A 23430-nucleotide genomic window follows, 5' to 3' on the forward strand; every position below is an offset into this window, starting at 1 on the left:
CTTGTCTTTAAACTTCCTATGCCAGTATGTCCAAGAGCACCAACAAACAACAATCTGATAGTGTACAGACACACTTTACCGAAACCCGAGCAGGAGGCAAACTGCACAATCCTGAGCATAGAACCACATATCAGACCCCAGCAGGTCTGTTCTCAGCCGGATGGCAAACCTCCCTGCTGCATCTCCCAGGATGATTCTGGCCACTATGCCAGTACCCAGAAAACAACCTCCTTTCAGGAAAAGGAGGACTGGAATTGCTCCAGGAAGGGTGAGAACATGGAATTCTGCAGCCACTGTGAATTCACAGTGATTGCAGAAAGGCCAGACCTCATCCCAGGGTGTCCAGCCTATGCAACACCTATCATCTTGCAATTAAGCATCGCTAAATACGCAAGCCAGTACACACAAACTAGTGCACTTTCCTATTGCCTTCAAGCAGTACCACAAAGGCTATCCTTTAATAATTCACAGACTCATTTACATAATTTTGTGGATTTTTAAATTCTAAAGAAATTATTTTCATTTTTCAGTCTGCCCTTATGAATAATACAGGCTGCAATAATTCCTTGAATTCATTCCCGCTTCAACTCTAGTAGCAGGAACTCCAGTGCAAATCTTTCAGAAACACATTTATACTCATTTCAGCGTTTCCAACAACTGAGAAGCACCACACAGTTCCTTAGCTCCTTACAGAGCTACTCATCTACTCTTTCTATTCCTCTCCTGGATTTCACAGAATCATGGAATGGTTAGGGTCAGAAGGGACCTCAAAGCCCATCCAGCTCCTACCCTGCCATAAGCAGGGAGACCTTCCACTGGATTAGGTTGCTCAAAGCCCTATCCAGCCTGGCCTTGAACATCTCTAGGGACACCTGGAGGAATGCCTCCACCCTTAGCTCCTGGTTCCTGCTCTCTTTGCACTAGTGTGTGCAGACCCCCTGCAAACATATGTTCAGCCCAAATCACCTACTCCTCCCACCTTATCCTTCTCCTCATTAAGTAACAAACTGTGGTCAGGGTGTTTTTCATCACAGCCGAGTTCTTCTGCTCTGTCTTTCAGGACTTTTCACTGAGCTGTTTCTCCCTTTCCCACACGTTACTATGGACAGCAAGAACCAGTGCTTCATCATGCCGGACAACTAAGCAGAGCCGTAACACAGTCTCTCTACTTCGCCTGATATTCCCACAGCCATGACCAAGGATGCTGTCAGTTCTTTTGGCTACTCAACTCCTTGAGGGTTCATATTTAGCACCTTACCTACAACGGCTCTAAGCTCTACCTAGGAATCCAGCCTTCCTGGGAGAGAGGTCCACCACTTAAAACCAGACACAAACACCAGTTTTGTGTAACTTCCCACCTGCCCACACTCCTGTGAATACTCTGGAAAGTCCATCTTTCAAAGGGAATAGCAACCCATCCTCTGGTTATTTATCACACTCTCAGTCTTCCTTGACTACAAATTCCGTCAATGTGCTTTACTTCTTCACTACAAGCCCCTGATAAAGCGGCCTAAGTCAAGAAGTCATTTTTGAAAGAGCCAGAAAAAAAGCCATTTATTTTTACCCTGTAAGCTATTTTTCATCTATTCAATGTCTGCTCTGGTAATTCTGTAAAAATATGATGTTTTAAGGCACTGTAGCTTGAAGACGAATACTTTTAGAGGATCCAAGTCATTATAGCAGCACTGCTATCTTCTCTGAGTCAAACAAAGTCATGAGAAGTGCTAACAGTGTGATGGGACCATTATAACTCCCTGTAAATGCACATTAATTTGCTCGAGTCGTGACCTCTTAAGTTCTTGATTGACAATCCCTTGCAGGTACCATCCCATCATTCCACCCAGGATAACCACGCAGTACCCCTTGCCGTACTCTATCCTGTTCCATCTTCCCTGGGCCACACACCTCTTCACTCGCGTCTCAAGTCACTGGACCATCTCTTTTCAAGCTCCTGCCGGACTTCAGACTGCCTATTTTTACAGCTGTTTAACCTCACCAGTGGTTACCATCAAGCATGGGAGGTATTTCGTTATTCCTCTAGGGCACAAGCACATTTATCATTCCTGCCTACCCTCATTAAATATGGAACAAAAATTAAACAACACTTTGCCACTGAAATTCTCCCACATCTATGATGGATCAGCATCCCTGCTAAAAGCACCTTTGTTCCCTGACTTAAGCCACAAGCACTGTCTCTTTCAGACAGATGTCACACACTTTGCTTGGTTTTCAAGCTCTTTTGCAGGGGCAGCAAGGTATTTTGTTGGGGTGTTTCTATTTTTGGGGAAGCGTTTCTGATTCCTGCAATTCCTAGTTTCCTGTTTATATTAACTGCTAATAATTAATAGGAGCTAATAATTGCTCCTTTCTTATATTTCATAACTCCTTTCACTCCCAATTCCTCCACCTCTTTTGGTGCGACCGAAGAGCTGTGGATTTTTGGGAACCCAGAGCTATGTTCTAAAACCAAACCTGTATCATATTCGCTCACTACAACAAGAGCAACCTTTACCCTGACTCACTTCACTGAATTTCGTTACTGATGGTGTGAAACTGGTCCTTTTAGAGCACAAAGCACATATGCTACTGGTTTAGGCTGATTTTGTTTACTCAGAATATAATGACTGCACAGTTAAGCAATCCTTTAAAAAAGGCACACTGCCATCTACCTTGTTTCTTCTGTTGAGGTGAAGACAAATCCAGATTTCCTCTGCAACAAATGGAACAGAGTCCCTTGACTTGGGATCTTGCTGTTTAAACTTTAGTTTAAAAGACTTCCAAGTTGCTTTGAATTGGCAACAGGAGCCCTCCAACTTAAGCCACTCGCACTTAGGCAGCTCCCATCTTTACATATTGCACACTTTAAGAACTTGACGTAATGTCAAAAAATGCTTCCAATGCCATTAAGAGAACTACAGAAAGGGCACCAAGCATGTGCTAGGAAAGACTCTGAATACTTATGGATCAATATTTTGGAGATATATCATTGGTGTGGAAGCAGTAAATGCCTTTTCTGGCAGACTGCCATCCTTCCTCCCTCTTTACTCGCACTTAGTACTTCCTGAGCAGGTTACAGCAAGGCTTGGGAGGACTGAAGTATCGATAAAAAGTAATAATCAATAAGCGATGACAGTGCAGCCTACACACAGCCTCCAAAATTGACCAGGAATTTTAACTTTGGAGAACAGAAGCAACAATACAATGCAGTAAGAATTCACAAACCCAGTGTACTGAAAGGGCTAAAGTCCAAAATACTCAAAAACAGTCTTCCATAATGAAAAATGGCCATGAAAAGTTAGCAAAGCTAGGTTTTAATAATTCTCACCAAAACATTAAGACCTACTAGCTTATCAATAAGCACATTTCAACATAAAGCCACACAGCTCTTCAAGCTACTTTTACAACCAAGCTGACTGGGGCCCAAGAAATCAATCTCATTCCTCTCCTTTGTCACCAGGTCCCCAGTATTTGCATACAGAACTTCCAGAACTAATTTTCTTCATACACTTCAATCTCCCTGTATTCAACATTAAACAAAGGAATCAAGATCCTGAGAGCAGCTAGCTAGGCTTTGTTCCTCTTCTTTCAACACTTCCACACACTAGCTGATGTGTCTCAATAAACCAGACAGTGATGCCAAGTGCAGAGCTGCCTTAACCAAAAGTGAAATGTTTTATGGCCCAAAACCTCCAAGAAAGCACAGCTTCTCTACAAGGAATCCTTCTGCTGTTCCTATTACAGCTCCCTGCAGAACTCTCTCCTCCATAGTTTGTACTGGAGATGCGTAGTTTTCATACATAGTTGAAGATATCCGTGTTTCCTTGCCTTTATAGTGAGCCCAGCAACCTCTGCACACAGTCTGCCGTGCAGAGCCATTTTGTTTCACCATCTGAACTTAGGTATATGGAATTCACACTGCAAATTCCACACAAAAACTTAATATCTTAATTCTCCTAGACCTCTTTTCTGATGCTCTAACTCCATTTCACCTGCTCGTGTTCAAACTTGCCACGTCTGGTGACTGTGAACTGCCATGCCTATGCATTCTTCTGCCTGTACAGTAGAACTCATACCTGGAGTAGGTCAAATCATTCCCCTCTTGGCAGGAAAACGAACTCAGCTTAGCAGTTACAGCTCATGGTCTTTGTAATGCCATCAATCCCAGTACTGCAGAATGCAATGAACCTAACAAAAATCATGCATGAGCCCTTCAAACACTCTCCTGACAGCGACAACGCTATGTACCAAAACTGGGTAAGTTTAAAACCTGGGAAGTGAGAGTTTATACAATTTACTGCCCAGAGAGTCCAAACTGATCCACACAGAAGACCAAGTACACATAATCACAAAGGTCTTGGGCACAAAGAAGTCACTGTAATGACGCCATTTCAAGGAAAACAAGGCTTTCCAACCTATATTAAACAAATGAAATATGACAACAGCAACCATAACCAGTTTCTGTGCTGCTTCCCTGTGTCCCGGCTAGTTTAGTGACTTTAAACAGTGTTAATTTCAAACTGACCCGTGCAAGTACTCCGGATGATACAGTGGTCTATAATAGGGCTGCAGTTTACGGTGATCTCTAAGCAGTGGTGAGCATTGTGGTGCTGAGCAGATTTGTCATCAGGGTTGAACTGAAAAAGGAGAACAACACAGAAATGCAGTGTCCATTTAATTGCTCAGGCATTCAAATGAAATTATGAAAAGCTCTGCTGAAGTCTGAGATCCTTACCCTGATTGTCATATATCCAACATAGGCATCTTCAGAACCCTCCATAAAAACGAAGGTGGAATCTCTAGTGTTTTCAATTATAACTTTGTCTGCTACTTTTCCAGGCGCTGCAAAAAAGACATTTATTAAGTCTTAGTTTATGACACTGAAAAAAACCCTCAAGAAACTTACTTAAGAGATTCTGTTCAAAACTAGGGAAAACAAACACTGTCTTTGGCACAAGAATAGTCTTCATTTCAGGAGATCTTAAAACAGAAAGTTTCAAACGAAGAAAACAGTCTTTAACTAAGATAATTCTGTACTGATTTGATATTCAGTACCATGAGAACCAACCCTGCTCTTGTACTGAGCTGCTTTTTGACTGCTACTTATTCCAAACTGAACTGAAACACGGACCCCAGTCTGGAGACGCTGTAATTTGGTTACTAAGTGCAATTTATTTTGGTATTCTTAACCCTTTTATTAAAGCTAAATACATCCATTCCCTCTTAGTGCGAACCACTTTAACCAGCTCCTTAGTAATCTGCTCATGACCTACGAGTGACCTCCCCATACTGAATCAGAGGTTTGAACTGATATCCTCACTAATCTTTATAAGAAAACCTTATACAACGAGACTGAGATGTTCTTCTGGAGGTATGGATACAAGGCTTCAAAACAGTTCATCTGCAAGTTCCCATCATCTGCCGTCTGAGTCACTGTGTTAACAGCATGGCTCTGCTCTGTTCCGTTATCCTCCATCCAAGGGAGGAGATGCTGACACTGGTGTGGCAAGAGCCAGCAGAGGGAGCAGACGTCACCAGCAGCCTCACTTCCGTATTGATTCAGTGATCCCCAGGCACGAGCATGAGGGTTGGTCCAACTCAAAACTACACATTATATATGCAAGCCAGCAGCTCTCTTCCTCAACACACAGATGTGAATATGGAAGCTCCACATATTAGAGCAGATCGCCTGTCTGAGAGCAACTGCAAACTGTGCCCAGCTCGAGGGACACAAACGTGACCAGGTATTGATGTATTTTAAGGAAGAGCCTACACCAGGATTCCTCACACAGAGATCTTTTTCTGTGTCTGTCAACACTGGTGCAGACAAGTGGTGTGTCCTGTTCCTTATCGCCCTGGCAGAAAGGTGCCAGTGAGGATGAAGCAACATCTCCTTCATTATCTAGCTGCTTCTCACTATCTAAAAGCCAGATCTCTGCTCTCATGACTGCAGAGCTGCACATATTTTAAGGTAGCCTAGCTCTTTTTCATACCACTGCTTGCTTGGTATGAGATAACAGCTACAGGAGCCTTTCATGAGGTTTTGTGTCACCATACAAAATTATTTTTCTGTGGCCCAGCATCATTTGTATGTAATGATTTGGTTTTATAACCAAGGTTTAAATGTGCTGGCACATACACACCAGTAAAATTCAGCGTCTGAGGAGGAACACAGTACTGCCACAGTACTGCAGGCGAGTTGAACCCAGAAAGTAAATGGAGCCTTTAACAGGGAATAAAGAGCCATAAATTGATATCGGAATTGTGCTCTCCTCTTAGAGGGGTGAGGAAACATTGTACCTCACATTGGACGTGCTGAACCACCATCAAACAATGCAGGGAGGCTTGTGGAACTGTGCCAGGAGGTGTTTGCCATGTGCTTGGATGACGTTCTCTACAGGCAGCCCCTTCCTCTCAGATCTCTGAGTCTGGGAGGTTCCAGAACATCTGTGATGGACCATGTCAATCAGCAGGACCACCACATTTAGATACCCCCAGGAAAGGGCTGAAGAGGGAAGGGGACTTGCTCAAGCACTGGTCTCACTGTATATGCATCAAATAAATTCTCAACAACGTCCTATTGAATCTGTGCAACAGAATCATTCAGAGAAATAGCTGTGTTTCAGCTTTTGCTTTAGACCCCTTGAGAACAGAGAAACCAGTACAAGGAAGGGAGAAGAAAGAAAAGGGCCATCAATTTTGTAATCAAGCAAAACAGCTCACAAGAAATCATGTTGCATGGGATCACAATTCATGCTCTTCGAGGACCAAGTGAGATCATTCAGAAATAATTTAACAGGAAGCCTGTGATAAGAGACTGCCTAAAGAGTTAAAAATTAACTGGATGTTGCCTCAAAATTCTTTTATTCCTCAAAAGGAATAAAACAACTTTGCTTTTCTGTAATAGAAAAATTACAGATGCTGCAGAAAATAACTGCGACTCTGTTGAATCGCATCAGGCAAAAACTGCAGAGGCCCCTTTAGATCCTGCAGTCTGCATTATGCACAGCTCTAAACTAGTCTGAAATGCAACTTCTAATTAAGACATGCAGAACAGATTTTTAAACAAAAGTCAGGGCACGTGAAATTTCTCTTGCATTGAAAGGGAATAAATACCTAATCATGATGGTCCTTACCATTTTAGATTTTTATACCCCTAAAATTGCAATAATTCTTAATTGGTTTACTTTTTTCTTTCTGGACTGGAAAATACTTTTATAAACTTCTTCTTGTTTACTTGCACATTATTTAAGTCAAATGGAAAATCAAAGGGGAAAAAATGAAAGTTGTATTTCCTAAAACACACATTCAGTGCAATTCTCAGACCAGGACACGTCTGTACAGCTGCTGAAACTCAGCTAGTAAGACAAGAGACTTTGCACCTGAAGTAAGATTGGTGCTCCACAAAAGTCTTGCATTCCTGCAGCGATCTGACAAACTCCCTAAGTCCTGGAACACAGAATTATTTTAGGAAGTTCACAGGTATTTCTGTCCATTTACCCAGATACATTAGTTCCCTCACAGGATCTCTACTCTTGCTTCTCACTTGACAGTTCAGCTAAGCCACTTTGGGAAAACTCCCAAAACTTACTTTGGAACCTGACTTTTTCCACTGGATTTAAGGGAGGAAATAAATAACCTCAAAATTAAACAGAACAACAACCCTAGAACACCAGGCATTATTCTGCAAGAACGTTTTCCTTCTATGAGAAAGCAGAAGGTTCCTGAAAGCCTGGGTTATGTAAAGCTGCCTTTCTAATAATGCCATGTTCCTCAGGAGTTAGCAAAACCCATTAAAGAAACCTGAGTAGAACTGCACAGAGATTTGGTGCTGCCTTAATCCCTGCACTCCAAAAAGCTCAACAGACCAGAGCAGAGATAGGTCTCCAAGGCTTAGTAGGTTCCTTTAATTTCTTTTCTTTTCCAGACAAATGAAAACTGACTCCCTCCGCAAAGCCACTGACCACTCTGTGGGGAAGGGTTTAGGAAGCAAAGAGACAGCAGTGCCAGGCACTGAAATACGAATACATGGAGTGTTGCTGAAGTCCTCCTAGAGGTTCTGCTCCCCAGGACAGCTATTCAATTACAAAAATATGCCATGCAGATCCCTTGCTTTTAAAGAACTGTGGTTAAGAGAACTGCTTTTCCCAATAACCTAGGTTAAATTCCAGTAGCAGAGAAAGCCAAGGGTCTTTTTCAAAGCTTAACAGGAGCCAGAGAACATGCGGAATTTTAAACAGATACTGAAGATGTCGTTTCAAGTTTCATGCAGCAATACGGAAATTTTATATCTTAGAACAGTGCTGATCCAGTTTCTCCTGGATTTCAGACACTTCAGGAATATGACTCACCCTATTTGTACTGGCACCTATTGCTGCCAGCCCCTGCCTGAAGCAGAACCTGGGGTGTTTTGTTGTTTGTCTAAGGCTCCGCCTGCAGCAGCAAGTGCTGCAGCCTAACAGAGCAGTACTGCAGAGCACTGTGGATCGGACACCCACACCACATGCGCTGCAGGAGAGGGAGGGCAGAGCAGACAGGGATTGTGGACCAGTCCCGGCCTAGTCTCTCTGACTGAGCACACACCAACCATTAGGAGTGCAGCGAGAGTATTCCAGGAACAGATCTCTTTGATTAGTGTCATACAAAAGGAATTCAGTTTGTGCTCCAAACCCTCTCCACAATACCAGCCAAAGCTCTGCAAGCAGGGATGTTCAGGATGTTAGCGTCAGAAACATAGTCATGAACTGACAAACTAACGCATGAATGTGATTGCATCCTGCAGATTTGCAGGGATAAGCTCAACACTGGAACAACCTGACTGCATTGGTCAAAACCATTCCCACTGCCGAGGCTGCAAAACCCAGGCAAGAAGGACTGGAATAGGTTCACTCAAGAACAAAAGCATTGGTGTGCAGAACAGAGACCTGAAAAGAGAGAATTTTTTTTAAGAAACAAACCAAACCAAAACCCCAACCCAATCAACAGAAAAACAATCCAGATAGACGGTATCTTGGAAAAAGCAAGCAGTTCGGTTCTGGGTCTACACAGGAGAAAGAGGCCCAAGACCTCCTAACTACAATCTGTAGCAGACATTGACAGAGTCTAAATCCTTACACTCTGTCACACTACTCAGGATCAGTAAACTCACAGTAGGGGCGGAAAAAGCAACCAGCTTCACAATTTGCAGACAGGTCTATCATGTTCTACCAACTTCCTAAACCTTTCTGAAAGTCTTATTTCCTTCTCTGTAAAGGTTCTCCTCTAGAGGAACAGTTGAGAGATGAACAAAGAAAGAACGCCCAGTCTTAGAACCTTCCTGCTGGATGCTTTCATTTCCTTCCTGAAGATGGAATTATGATGCTGAAGAAAATGGGACATATATAATCTGGGCTTGCTCCCACTGCTGGGTTCTGCTCTGGAGATCGGTTATATATAAACAAATTTCTTAAGAACCACTTGAACATTTCAACTGAAATCATGTAACCGAGTATGCTTTCTGACAAATTTAATGTTTTTCTCCTAGTGAAATAAAGAGAGAAATAAGTTATTCCAAGAACTAACAAGCAGACAGTAGTACTTCAGTCTGAAGCATCATCTGCTACTTAGTTAGTGACACTTGTACAGAAAATCCTTATTTACCAGGCTGAGGAAGAGAGATGGGTGTTTATAATGGATATTGAATACACCAGAATATCTTGGTAATTAAGTCATAATTTGAGACAAAAGTATCCGAGTTTTAATACCTGCACCGATCATGGTGATTGGAGATTCTATATATATCCATTCATCAGTATATATACCAGAATGAACAAAGATAAGTCCATCAAAATGAGCTTCCTGAACTCCACCAAGAGCATCCTCAATGGTATCGTAATACTAAAAGAAAAGGGAGAAGTTTAGAGAGAAATATCCATGCAAAGATACACAAATATTCTTAAGCACTGCTTTAGAAACATACCAGCATATTTTCTCTTCCTTTGTATCTTGCGGGATTACTGTAGAAGTGTTCAGCAAACCCTGGCTTTACATGTGCTCCTTTGTACTGAAAGGAGGAAAAGAAGTTATGGTGAGCTTGCAGATGGGTGGGTCTGGATGCACAGATGGACTGATCCCCCAATTACCAAGACCAGTTTGTTCCAGGAAACAAGGATCTTATTCTGATCTCCCATATTAGGCACGTCTTTGAAATAGCAACACCAGAAGCTGTCTGAGAGTGACCTGACTAAGAGAGTGAACATCCAAACTAAGAGGCCAATCTGCTTATGCAGTCAGAAGCCTCCAAACTGACTGGAATGCTTCGTGTTCCTCACCTGCTCAACCACAGATGTCCTTAGTTCCATCTTTGGTTCGCTAGTAGCATGCCACAAAACAAACTGCATGAATCCTACACACTTCCATTTGATTGAGAGCTGAACAAAGAAGCCAAATCAAGTGTTTGTCCTCAACGGGCTGTGGAATTTCATTCACCAATCACACTGTATGGCACACTCGCCTTGGTATTTACTTCCCTTACTTCTGTTTTTCAAATACCATGCCCAGCCATTTACGCAACTCCTTTGACGCTTGATGTCAGCTCTCAGCCACTATTTAAGCCCAAGTGATGTTATCAATACACTGTTTGGTCAACTACAGGAAGATGCGTACAGATCCGATAGCCAGCATGCACACTGATAATACGTGATGATACCATACATTTGGAGTTTATCTGTGAGCCACAGCCTATGACAATTTCTTCCACAGAATTTCAGTGATGCAAAGCATGAGGAAAACCCACCACAGAAGAGCTGGTTGCTCGGCACTCCACTTTACCACGACGCATCTCCCTGGAGCATGCCTCAAACTGGGAAATGACTTCAGCTATCCTCCTGCTGCATATCACAACACAGGGATCTCCCCCCACCTTCTCACTGCTATCAGTTAAAGTCTTATCCCAAAATAATTACTATTGTCAGCCACATTTCAGAAGTTGAGGTTTTTGCTTTTATGAACCATCATTAAATTGGAATAGAAATGAATACTGCTGTTACCAGCTGCTGAAAGCTTTCCTTCCAGGGATTTGGATGTTCATATTCTTCTGGGTTTATCTGATAAAACTTGCCAGGTTCAGGATGCATCATGGGCCGAGTGTACTCAAATACTTCCATGTACAATCTTTTCCTAAGCAGAATGTCAAGCAAAAAGAAAAATCAATGCAATTCTAATTACTCTTCCATTTTAATATAACACATCAAAAGTCAGAAACACTGGTATTTTCACAAAAGCATTTGCCAGTCCGTGACTGTATTTGACCAAGATCAGTACAAACCACTTTAAAACACTTCCAAACCAATTTTTCTGGACTGATTCTGTGTTTTTATAAGAAAAATCTTGACATGTGTCTCACAACCCAAGTGACAGAGTTCTCAACATGCAATTACAATTGCAAGAAAATCAAGCAAACAGTGACAGTGTCTGTGGAATCAGTCTAATTCTATACCAATCACAGCTTTAACACTTAGGACAGCTCGTAGGGTAACAAAACTTCAGCCAACGCGTGTCACCATGTCCACCTCACCTTGCCAGAACGGCTGAACAAAATGCACTCACAGAGAACAAAAGATTCATTGTATTCTGAATGCAGTTCATCAGTGGACAGATTATGATGGCTTAAAAAGAAGAAAATGGCACCTGAAGGACACAACAACCGGATTCTTTTGATTAGCCCCAGAATACAAATAAATGGCAGTGTCTGAGCCTGTTGATATTAAGCCCAGACTTAGAAGATGCCACTGAATCTCAGTAGATGTAATTCAGCTCAAAAGACACTCCCAAAACTGTCCTGAGGACAGAAAGCAAAAAGCACTTTTGCGATGTTATACTCAAATTTTATTCTTTTTCTTCTAGTCTTAATCTTTATTATAAAAGCCAGCCAAAGAAACAGATGTTATTTTTGCCCCTTACAAAATACTGCAAATTTGGATCTCATTTATCCAAGCCCTCAAGAACCCAGGAGTTGGGATGGTTCACATGGAGTAAAACAGCTCCAGTATTCAACTATTAACCAAAAAAATCAAACCAAACCAGACAAAATTTGCATTTTACATTAAGAAATGCGTTTCTTGCTTTGCGTGAAGGAACATGATGCCCACAACAGCCTGAAAAGTGTGAAAGAGAGGAAGCAAAGGCGTGGCTACTGAAAGAATTCTTCACTGTTATTTAACTCAGACATTATTTAACATTATTTAACACTTCAGATTTAGAGAATCACAAGTTTTACTGTCTAAAACCTATAATCATATATTCTTAAGTAACAAATAATGCTGAAGTAAACCAGACATATTAAAATGTAATTTAATTCAACTAATTGCAACCAGAATTTCCATTTCCCATTGTACCAGCATCTCGCGCAGCACATTTAATGTTCCCCAAGATAATAGGAAAAGCTTTTCACTTACCACAAAATGGGATCGTTTGCCAGCTCGCTGAAGCGCTTACACACACAGGCTGCTCTGCAGAGGTCCTGCTCCAGCAGGTAGGAGAAGATCTTCAGAACCACTTCATCAGGCAACTTCTCCTGGAGATATTGTTCTGCAGGTGCTGCTGTACAGTAACCAATATAATATTATTGACAGGTTTAGGCAGCCCAAATCCTGGTCAAAATACATGAGCAGCTTGCCATGTGAAAGATTCCCATCTAAAATGCCAAGGATCTCAAAGCAGCTGTACTTCTGTTTTAGAAAAAGCACATTTCATGTAAATCTAAAGGCAAAATCAAGGTAGGTAGTACACTTCTACCTGACTCGTGTCACAGACTTCAAGCTCTCTTTCTAAACTTTCCAGTTCGCCTTTTCTGTTAAGCAGGATCAATTCGCACACAGCTGCAGAAGTTAAGTAGGCTCTTATGCACGTTCCAAATATCCTGGCTCCTCACTGCTTTCAGCTCTCTCATAGTCCAATTAACATATATTATCCGTACAATAATAGTAATCATTCAGTCCCCAAATCTCTCCAAGTTTTCAAACACAGAAGAATTTAGTCGCTATCTGGAAAAAACACTAGGAAAATGTCCTTATTCTCACAAAACGAACCCCCTAGGAATAAACACGTCTGAGATGCAGGAAACCAGCACCCAGCAATTATTCCAGTCTCTCCTTCCAGTTACTTCCATTGATGCTCTTTCTTTCAAAATGAAAAATCAAATCCAGAAGCGTTAGCCTTGCTAGATGTCCAACAGAGGTCTGAGGAAGTGGCATTCCCTTACCACAGTGCGGAGATGTGCGTGCCCTCTGTTAAAGCACACGTGTGCTCTGCACACAACAGTTTGTGGGGAACTGCCATCTGCAGTTTGCTGTCACATGAGTCCCTCCGGTGGGAAGCATCCTTGCAGCAGGGAATTCTGCTCACCCAGTTCACCTGTGCAGTCATTGTCTCCAGAATGCTTTTGCAGGCAGAATCATATTGAACAGCTTACAAAGTTTGTAGGATTTGTAATTCAGGGCATGAACAGCTCCTGCTCCATCCCCACTGCAATCACATCCATCTAACACCCCTCATAGTATTTGTTTTTCCTAGACCACCTGAACTGAGGAAGCCATCATTTTGGCTGTTACAGGGAGCCTACTAAACTGACACTCAGAAAGACAACCTATTAAATTTGAGGGAATCACAATCTGAAAAACAGTTTCCATTGGAGATTCCACCCCAAAAAAGCCCCAAGTCTTCTCTGCACAAAGCAGCACAGACCACTGCGTCATCTCCAGCAAGAAGAGAAAACATGAAGTGCAGACACCAGGACTGTGGCTTTTACAGAGACGCTGAACTATGGCCTACAGCCCACGTCACCAGAACCTGTGTCCTACGAGAGATCCAACTGCAGCTGTTTCTCCAGGGTGTCACGCTCACAGCTGAGGTCAGACCAGTGAGCAGAAATTCCAATATTACTGACTCCGCAGTGACTTCTCTGAACCTGTTCCTGTTGCACCATAGTAGGAATGTCACCTTGGCGACCAGAGATCCTGATTTCCTCTGAGATGCCAGGAGAGCATTTATGCAACTGACTGCTGGCTGCTTTAACAGTACCACAACTCATAGCCCTATAGTACAGGCACACGCTGCCTTAATCCAACAAAATCCATGCTGTACATATGCGATGAACCTCACCTTTCCACACGCCCACAGCTATCGGCTCCCCACGTCCCTTTTGGGTTGGTGGAATTGGTCATAGACAGAATAAAGCTGATTTTTTTTTTTCCCTTATCTTTCCTCACCCTCCAAACTAAGTTTTTATGTGTTCCTCCATGTAGTTCACTGCAAGCTACAGAAGTGCTAGCATGGGCACAAGGAAGCAGACAAGAATGATTGTCCAAGAGCTAGCCAAGACAGTTCTGCTCAGCAGCAGGGTTAGTAATGTCCACAAGGTGAACGTGGATGGGCATTACCAAAAGCGTTAAGTGCACCATAGATTCAGGTTTTCCCCTGAAGGGAGTAAGTTTTGTTCCTGTGTCACACTGGCAGCAGCATTTTACCCTTAAAGTCCTAGCTGCCCTTAAAATGCATTACAGTGTAATTGGATATGGCTTCCAAAATCTTTTTCTGGTAGCTTCCCGCTCCAATGTGGAAATCCAGTCTTCAGCATGGATGGCAGCAGAAAAGAGACATTGTGCACGCAGAGCAGTAAATCCTTACAGCCTTCCACAACCTGTCTTCTCCTCTAAACACAGAAAACCCTGAGGCACATAATTCCATCCTCTTTCCAAGGCAGTCAATGACATCCCTGAACACCCTGCAGAGTTTCTTCTCTCTTTATGTTTATCCATGCTAGGAACTGTATTAACATTTCACTGGAGTAGGATGTTCACTAGCGTAGTGCTTCCTATAGCTCAGCAGCTCAGACTCCCATTTCCCTCCCCAGTTGCCATCTCAGAACGAAAACTGAAATCCAGATGCATTTCCTTACTGCAAGGAGCAGGGACCAACCTTGAGAGTGTCAAAATGTAATAATATAAAAACAATAACAAAAAAGCCACAATAAATGCCCCCAACCCCCCGCAGTTTGAGGTGTATTTACTTGGAAACTTAGGCGAAATTAAGATGATGGTTTTACAGGTGTTTGCCATCCTTATCCACTTTTATCCAAAACCCTGTAGAAGCGAGAGATTTAATTTAATTTAAATTGCCTTCTGCTCAACTACAAAGCAGTGGTCTATGTACAATCTCTCCACTGCTACGGCAATTACAAGGCGGAATTCTCCAGTACAATATGAAAAAGCTAATTTGCTTCATAACGGGAAGCCTTAAATATCCGCTGGGTCCCAGACAGAATTACATGCCTTTGTTTTATAGATTCACACTTCATGCTTCGGCCAGTTTTTAGTAACCTGTCTAAGCAAGGATGGGGGCATTCACCAGGTTCTTGCTCCCAGTTTACAGCAATAAGCTGCAACAGTTCTAAAGGTTTACTCGGCCACCAAACCATAAACATTCATGTGCTCCTGGCAGTTTTATGCCTATTGAAATGTGCACTCTTAAAAAAAAAAAAAACCTGTGTTTTTCCAAATCAGTGTTAAAACCAGACAAGAATAAAACCAAAAACAAAGCACAAGAAGCCATCACCAATCTTTACCTTTGTCCCAACAGAAGTTGGCAGTTCAACACTTGATGATTTTAACAAAGTGTTAATATACCAGACAACTGATTATTGGAAATGCAGCTGGTTATGCCACACTGTTCCCCAGGACATGGTGAAGCTGACTCAGTTTTGGTTTTGATCACTGAGTAGATTGAAGTCAGTACTGTAATACCAAGACCAAGGGCAGGGAAAACTGCCTGAAAATTATTGCCTTCTTTGTACAAAGACCAAGAACGTCAGCCCACAAACTCTGAAGTGTAAATGATGTCTGCATGGATACCTTTTGTGTCCATTTCAGTGGAGAAGATGGGAGACAAACAGCTTTCATTCTGTAAGGATGTATTTAGCAAAAATATTTCCTCATTAAGAAGTTTAAATATCTTGGAAAACACAGGATGTAGTGTTCTTGAAGGAAAAAATAGCTTATAAATGAACAGGAAAAGTCAGAAATAAGTTTCAAGAGGCATTAAGTTCTGTGTGCTGCACATGCACCCAATATACAGGGCTGTCACTGACGGATCCAGAACCCAGAGTCTCAGCACCTACGGCAATTCTGCAGCACAGTGAAAAGCAAGAAATTACTCGTCTGTGAGTTGAACTCTTCCAAAGATGGGTAAAAGTCAGCAGGAACTGCCCAGTGTGAAATGGATATGCAAATGCAGTGAGCGTAAAGCAAGCAAGGAAAACCCTGTGCAGTAATAAACAGGAAGGAAGAGTGTGTCAAGTGATTAAAGTGATGAGACAAGTGACGCTGAACACCAAAATACCCCAGTACGTGGAAGCGTACATTTAACTGTTGAGGTAACATAAGGAAATGGAATATACACCATTTAAATCTTTCTGTAAATCAAGAAATACTGTATTAGCATACGATACAGATATTTGGATCAGTAAGATCAAAAAGCTGTGACTCTTTTCTACAGATATCAGACTTAGTATGTTCACCAGTCACATGTGATGTCAGCAGCATAGCTCCATCAGACCTTGTTCTTACCTAAATCTTTTGGCTGCTTCTTTTTTTAAGAGTTTAAGTAAAAAATTATTTAGGTATTTTCTATAATGCGTTGCTTTCTCATCAAGATTCTTGTATATTCATTAATCTTCCTGTTTCAGACTGAAGAACTCGCTGTCTGCGGCAGGGACCACATGAGGACAGCATTACAAGTAACAGCAAAAATATGTCAACACGTCAAAATTCCAATGCCTTCTTCATGGTGTCTCAGACCGACTTCTTCTTTTCCTTACAATTTGAATTAGTGTTGCTGAGAGGGAGTTACTCATTCCAAAAACAGTGTTAAATTAAGCAATAGTCGCCCATTTTCCCAACTCCTGGCTTCATTCCAGCTGGAATCTCTGGCTGACTGGCATCTGTCCCTTTATCTCTCCTGAACTGTCCTCAACTCAGAGTCCATGCAAGAAGGAATGGTTCTCCACCACAACATTTTCCTGTGTTTCTAGTCCCATGCCTTCATTTCATCTACCGTTCCAAAATAAACATCTGTACGTTCGGGATGACAATATCCACTCTGCACTGACCTCAATTCAGAGTCTCATGCTTACAACTCAGTCACAATAATCATTATCTATGCTAATAAAACCAGGGGAGCAGGGGGAAAATCTGATCATAATCATCACTTGTACAAATTTAGTGGTGTAGCTCAAAAACTCAATGGGGGAAACAAAAATCCACCATCATCCATACTGAGGTTAACAGCAAATGGGCTGAAAAGGCCACTCCCTTGTCCAATTGTGACTGGTCTGAATACAGCCTTTACGAGTACATTTATAAAATCATTGTTTACAACTCCTCTGGTAATTCCACGCTGAAGAAACCTCCACGATTCCCATACCTTCCCCACATGAGCTTAAGAATGTAATAAAAGGAATGCGCAGCAGAAGTATGGAGAACTCCTTTGGAACCGAGGGTCACTCATGCTGCAATTTGAGTAAAGTCACACATCTTCACTGAAACATGGATGTGGGCAAAAGTGGAACGCGGAACACAACAAAAGTGAATGACTTTGAAGAAAAACTAGGAACTAACAAGAGAAACTGAGTCTGAGACAAGAGGTCTTTGCACAGGGCTTCAGAGATCAAATCAGGAAATTAAACTGGAGGCAGAGCGACACAGACTGATGTTCACTTGGTCCTGGCAATTCCATCAATATAAATCTGAGGTTAAATGATTCTTAAACAGCCACTGAAATTACGAGTTAATCAAAGGTGGGGATGAAAATAAAATAGACAGGGAAAGAGACAGAAGACTTGGAAGATAAAATCTCCACTATGGAAAAGGTGAGAGGCCAGGAAGGGCAGGTATCAACAGAAGCAACAAAACCGACCCAAGCCTTGTGCCTGCTGCACAAGCATTAAGGGAATCATGGACTAAAAAAAAAAAAAACCCGAGAAAAGCAACAGAAACCACATCAATGGGAGTTGGCAAGCGTGGGTGTTGATTTTCCAGCAAACAGTGACAGCAGATCTCCTGGAACTAGAGTGTGGCCAGAGACAAAAAGGGGTAGGAGCAGAGAGACTGGAAAATGACATAGACAAAAGAACAAGCAGGATGTGTTTGCCTATATATTTGTGCATGTGTGTGTACATACAGTGCGTGCACAAATGAAACACACACACTATAATTATATACACATATACTGCATGCACGTTTATTATATGATGTTGATACATTGTACGTGTGTGAAATACATGCACAGATATGTATGTAGGGGTAGGCGTATTCTTTACTCAGAAACACACCCAAACTTTTTCCCTTTCTCCAAGAAGACCTTCTTCTCACCTAAATCTTTGGCTTCTTAATTTTTTGTATTGTACTGTGAAGAGTTTAAGTGAAAAACTATTTACATATTTTCTATAATGTGTTGCTTTGTCATCAAGATTCTTGTATATTCATTAATCATTCTGTCTCAGACTGAAGAACTTGCTGTCTGCAGCAGGGACCACATGAGGACAGTGTTGCAATAACAGAAAAAGCATGTCAACATGTCAGAATTCCAGTATACTCTTCACAGTATCTCATATTGACTTTCTTTTCCTTATAATTTGAATTAGGGGTGCTGAGAGGGTGGTGCTAATTGTGAAATCAGTATTAAAATAGGGAATAGTCTCCTGTTTTCCCAACTCTTGGCTCAACTCCAGCCAGAATCTCCAGCTGACCGGCATTTCTCCCTTCATCTCTGCCGAATTGTCCTCAACTCAGAGTCCATGCAAGAAGGAATGGTTCTCCACCAGGACATTTTCCTGTATCTCTAGTCCCATGCTTTCATTTCATCTACGAAGTGCTATAACACACCAAAATCATCTCTAAAAAATATGCTGGAAAAATACATCCGTATAAGGAATGGTAAATCAGCCTGGTAGAAATGCGGCACCACGGAAGCATCACTGCTGCAAACAGTAGCTTGGATAGAGGCAAATAGCGCGTCAAGGAGAACAATAAACCAACCAACCCCAGCCTGCAGTGAGGGACCAGATTCTAAAAATCAGATTAAAACCATGCTTCCAAATGTGAGGTTCAGAACAAGTTTGTAGCGATTTTGTCACTACTTTGACTTCTTTGCCGGAGAACAGGTGGGTAAGTTTGGTGGGGTGGGGTGTGAAGTGTGAAGTCAAAATGTCTCCACCTCTTCTCCCCCACACCATTTTTAATACAAAAAGTTGTTACCTGATAAATCCTGGGATTTTCCAGATACTCTAGCACGTTTAGCTCGGTGACCGAAGTTCTCAGTAGCTGAAGTGGAGGCACCCTTTAAGGAAATAAATAAGAATTAGTTTAGTTGTTAGGCGACTTCAATGAGATCTTAGGAAGAAATGTTTTCCTGTGAGGGCGGGGAGGTCCTGGCCCAGGTTGTCCAGAGAAGTCATGGCTGCCCCATCCCTGGAGGTGTTCAAGATTGGACGAGGATTTGAGCAGTTTGATCCAGTGGGAGGTGACCCTGCCCATGGCAGGGGGTTGGAACTGGATGATCTTTAAGGTCTCTTCCAAACCAAATCATTCTATGATTCATAAAATAAGGTGGCCAAGAACTTCATGACACCATTCACTGTGCCCCTGCCTGTGCTCTTAAGGAACAAAACCAGCTTTCTCTGGCAAACAACCCCTGCCATTTTAACACCAGAAAAAGCTTTAAGGTTTTGAGCAGCCTGATCCAGTGTAAGGCCTCCCTGGCCCTGGCAGGGGGCTGGCACTAGGTGGGCTTTGAGGTCCCTTCCAACCCAAATGGGATTCTGGGGTTCTATGAGAAGTCCCAACTAGCTTCTCATTCTTTTTACAACTAAAGCCAACTAAACGAGCATTACCTCCATGCTGCTCTTTGTAGGGCAAGCTGTTCTTTTAGGTAGAAGAGTTTTTCTGCGAAGTTGGTATGGACTATTTTGTGCACCAGGACCTGATTCTTCTGCAACCATATCTGCAGGTACATCATCATCTGTGAAGGACAAAGGAAATTTGCTGATTAGAACTGTAGTTTGGGTTTATTCCCAGTTTACAGGAATTGGCAGGTAAACTGATCCATTCAGGAGGAATTGCAAGAGATCTAGTAAAAGATCGGAATATAAACGGCATACATGGAATTCTATGAGAGAGGACAAGTGAATTAAGCGATGTTCTCCATACATACACAGCAGCTATGCCAAAAACTGCTTAGAAAACCCAACAAACCCCCCAAACCTCTGGCTTCCCGTTTCTCTACAAACACATAATTCACAGGGCTCATTTCATTACCTCCCATTTTTTCACCTCATACTATCAGCACAATGAGGAACGCTGGAGTTTCAATTATTAACCAGATGTTATCAAGAAGCCCTTTAGTAAACACAGCATTCAGTACAGAACTTGAGGCACAATTTGCCCCAAACATTTCAGGAGTAGCCCAGGCCAGCACATAAACCCCAAAACAGAGGTAGCTCGAAATACAGGCAGTCTGTTTGCCTAAACTATAACGAATCAATGAAAAGCTCATTTGCTTCTTGCCCTTAAAAACAAAAAGGTACAGAAAAATGTGTTAAGTATAATTAAATTTTTGATTCATAGCTTTGGATTTTCCATGTCCATATAATTATGGAACGCACTCCAAACAAGCAAGGAATCATTACTTATCCCTGCAGGCCCTACAACCAGCATCCCAAAGAAGTTAGTTTCAAAGGGGCCAAGACCAAAAACACCTAGGAAATGAATTAATGAAGCGGAGCCCAGCTCCACCTCAGTAAAAACACACTCTTTCTGTGGGTGCTTAACTATGAGAAAGGAATTTTCAACTTCCTTTTCATTGTAACTGCATTTTCGTTTTAAAACTGGATAAAACATGATGCAAAAATGTTTGCTGGAAAAGTGTTACAGTAGAGTAAGTGGTGTTCCTGGATATACTAGGAAGAAGAGAGATTGATATCAAAACAAAGTAAAGTAAAGCAAACAAACCACAAACTAGCTCCCCTCCTCTTCAAATAAGAAACCAGTCTGTTTAAAACACAAAGAAAAGGAGTTTTTAAAGTTTTGAAGATTTTCTTACATTTCAAGAGCTTAATCTCATGATTTTCCTAAAGGTTTTTTAGTTTTGATTGGAGTTCTTTTTGACATAAACTACCAACCGTTGCACTGATACGGGATCACGCATCCCGTGATGGCCTGAGCTGCCCCACCAGTGACCACTAACCAACACAACTCTGAAGAAAAAAGTTATTTTGATCTCCTCCTGCTCTTTTCTAGACTCATTTCTTCCTCTACCTTAGCAGATATTTATAAATTGCCAACTTTGCTAGGTATCATAACCAGATCACAACCCAACATCACCAGGTATCATAACCAGATCACAGTGCCACTAGGACACCTGAACAGAGGACAGAAGCTGTAAAACAATGAAGTTAGGTGGCGGTAGGTGTGCAGCTTCACCTAGTCGGCTCAAGGCAGTCAGAAGAGGCTCACCAGCTCATTGATGTACTCAAAACCCAACCCTGTCAGAAGTACTTCTGTGAGGAGCCCTCAGCCAGCCCAGCAGCTGGTCCAGCACCATGCAGCCCAGAGGAGGGAAGCAGGCACCAGAATGGAAGAACCACCACCTCTTGGGCAGCAGCACTAGGTTTTAAGGACAGAAGAGAACTGTGAAACCTCCACCAGAGCACCATCACCTTGTAAATCCACGTGGCAACCTCCATACTGTCAGCTGGAAGGTCACTCCCCCCCCCTTGTGATAACCCCCACCAGCATCCACACTTTTTATCGCTTATGAAGTATTTCTGCATTATGCAGAGTCTGAAGGGCGCAGACAGATCGTAGTGCATTTTCCAGTCCTGGCACCACATACCTGCAGGAGGTTCCTGACCTCCCAAGCCACTATTCACCCACAATTCAGCCACTGAATTTTATCTCTTTTCATCTCTGATGGAGAACATCCCAGTAATTTAACAAAATGACAGCAGGTGGAAGAGAGAAGATGCTAGGGGAGCTTTCCTGGCTGTACTGGGCAGGTGGGAGTCTTGGGTCTGAGAAGCCCAGCAGGAGGAACCCCAGCAGCCACTGCTGGCACAAGAGAACACCCAAGCATGGCAGCATCTAATGGCTTAGCATCCCTTATTGCTGTTTAAGATCCAATACAGACTTTATGATGTCTGTTGCCAGTATCCCCCAGGTGCACGCTACTTGGGGATTCTGAGGGTCTTGGCCTAACCCCGTTGCTCTTTTTTGCACTGAGGACACGATCACTGTTGGGATGGCAGGGTTTTCCCTGTTCCGGATGGTCAGCACATGCAACACAGCAAAAACATTGTAAGCAATGAAAACAGGTAAACCCAGAAAAGTAAAAACCAAAGCAGAGAGTTTTGATCCTTTGGTAGGTGATGGAAAGGGCAGAGCCAACCCTCAGCATCTCCTTAGGAGTAAATCCGTGGAGGCCACTAAGGACAAACCATATTACAGCTAGAAAGAGAGGGCAGAAGCCCTGAGGGGTGGGATGGAAGCAAAGGTCAGTTCAGCCAGAACACTGACGGACTGGCTGAGCAGAAAGAAATATATTCATTTTCCTGCAGTGGATTTTGGAGGATGGCAGGAGTCCTGCTTGAATATCACTTTTCTGACACAGATGACATTTAGGGATATGTACACATCCACTAGGATTCACAGCAGGTATAAGAATTAAAAACTTCCCTTTTTCCATCCAAGTGGCATGGAAGGTAAGAGAAGAGTGTGAATCCACACAGGCTGTGGGAAGCAGAAGGGTGCCCAGAGTGGATGCATGTCTAGGCACCCAGCGCAGTCAAGCAGTGTCAGCCCAGGAGCAGTGCAGGTGGAACACATCCATACGGTGGCAGTGCTCTGAATGGAGACAGTGGCTCTTGGGGAGGAGAGCAACTCAGGATTGCCATGGCCCTGCTAACCACAAACAGGTAGCTTGGTGCCTGCAGATGGACAATCAGATCTATAGGACTCTTTCTCTCCAGCAGGTTTTCCACACCTCTGAGGGGCTGGCCACCTTTCTGCACAGGTTTCTAACATTTCAGGGACAATAATAAACCATAATGTTTTTCCACATGCAGCCAGTGTACCCACTGTCAAGCAAAACACTATCGGTAAATCTGAAAGTCTGGAGTGATTCGTTGCAGAAGCAGCTGGTTTTCAGCCTTCCAAACGCTCCATGGCCGCTCAGAACAGACCAGCTCCAGTGCTGGTCTTCAGAGAAACACTTGCCTGAAACACTTCGCAGAAAGCAGTATTCCCTGGAGACGGTGCTTAGCCTGCCCTCAGTGAGCAGCACTGGAATGGAGCTCCCAGTCTGTGGGAGCTGCACTCTGGAAAAGCTCCTCTAAATCACACTCCC

At 42.6% G+C, this 23430-nt stretch overlaps 1 protein-coding gene across 2 annotated transcripts in view; it reads right to left on the bottom strand.

The window, feature by feature from the left end:
- The window catches only part of FBXO11 (F-box protein 11), a 68344-nt gene that overhangs the window by 16161 nt on the left and 28753 nt on the right, over positions 1 to 23430 (bottom strand). Inside the window, exons 2-9 of one of the 2 annotated variants that reach the window (XM_054062470.1) lie at positions 19922 to 20049; positions 19287 to 19368; positions 12432 to 12573; positions 11025 to 11154; positions 9956 to 10039; positions 9741 to 9873; positions 4733 to 4839; positions 4523 to 4634 (exon numbers count right to left, since the gene is read on the bottom strand). In XM_054062470.1, coding sequence (XP_053918445.1) covers positions 4523 to 4634; positions 4733 to 4839; positions 9741 to 9873; positions 9956 to 10039; positions 11025 to 11154; positions 12432 to 12573; positions 19287 to 19368; positions 19922 to 20049 — 918 coding nt within the window. Of the gene's footprint in view, positions 1 to 4522; positions 4635 to 4732; positions 4840 to 9740; positions 9874 to 9955; positions 10040 to 11024; positions 11155 to 12431; positions 12577 to 19286; positions 19369 to 19921; positions 20050 to 23430 lie in introns of both variants that reach the window. The other variant, XM_054062469.1, reaches the window with a different exon arrangement.

This window comes from Cuculus canorus, chromosome 3, assembly GCF_017976375.1.
Source record: "Cuculus canorus isolate bCucCan1 chromosome 3, bCucCan1.pri, whole genome shotgun sequence".
Classification (NCBI taxonomy): domain Eukaryota; kingdom Metazoa; phylum Chordata; class Aves; order Cuculiformes; family Cuculidae; genus Cuculus; species Cuculus canorus.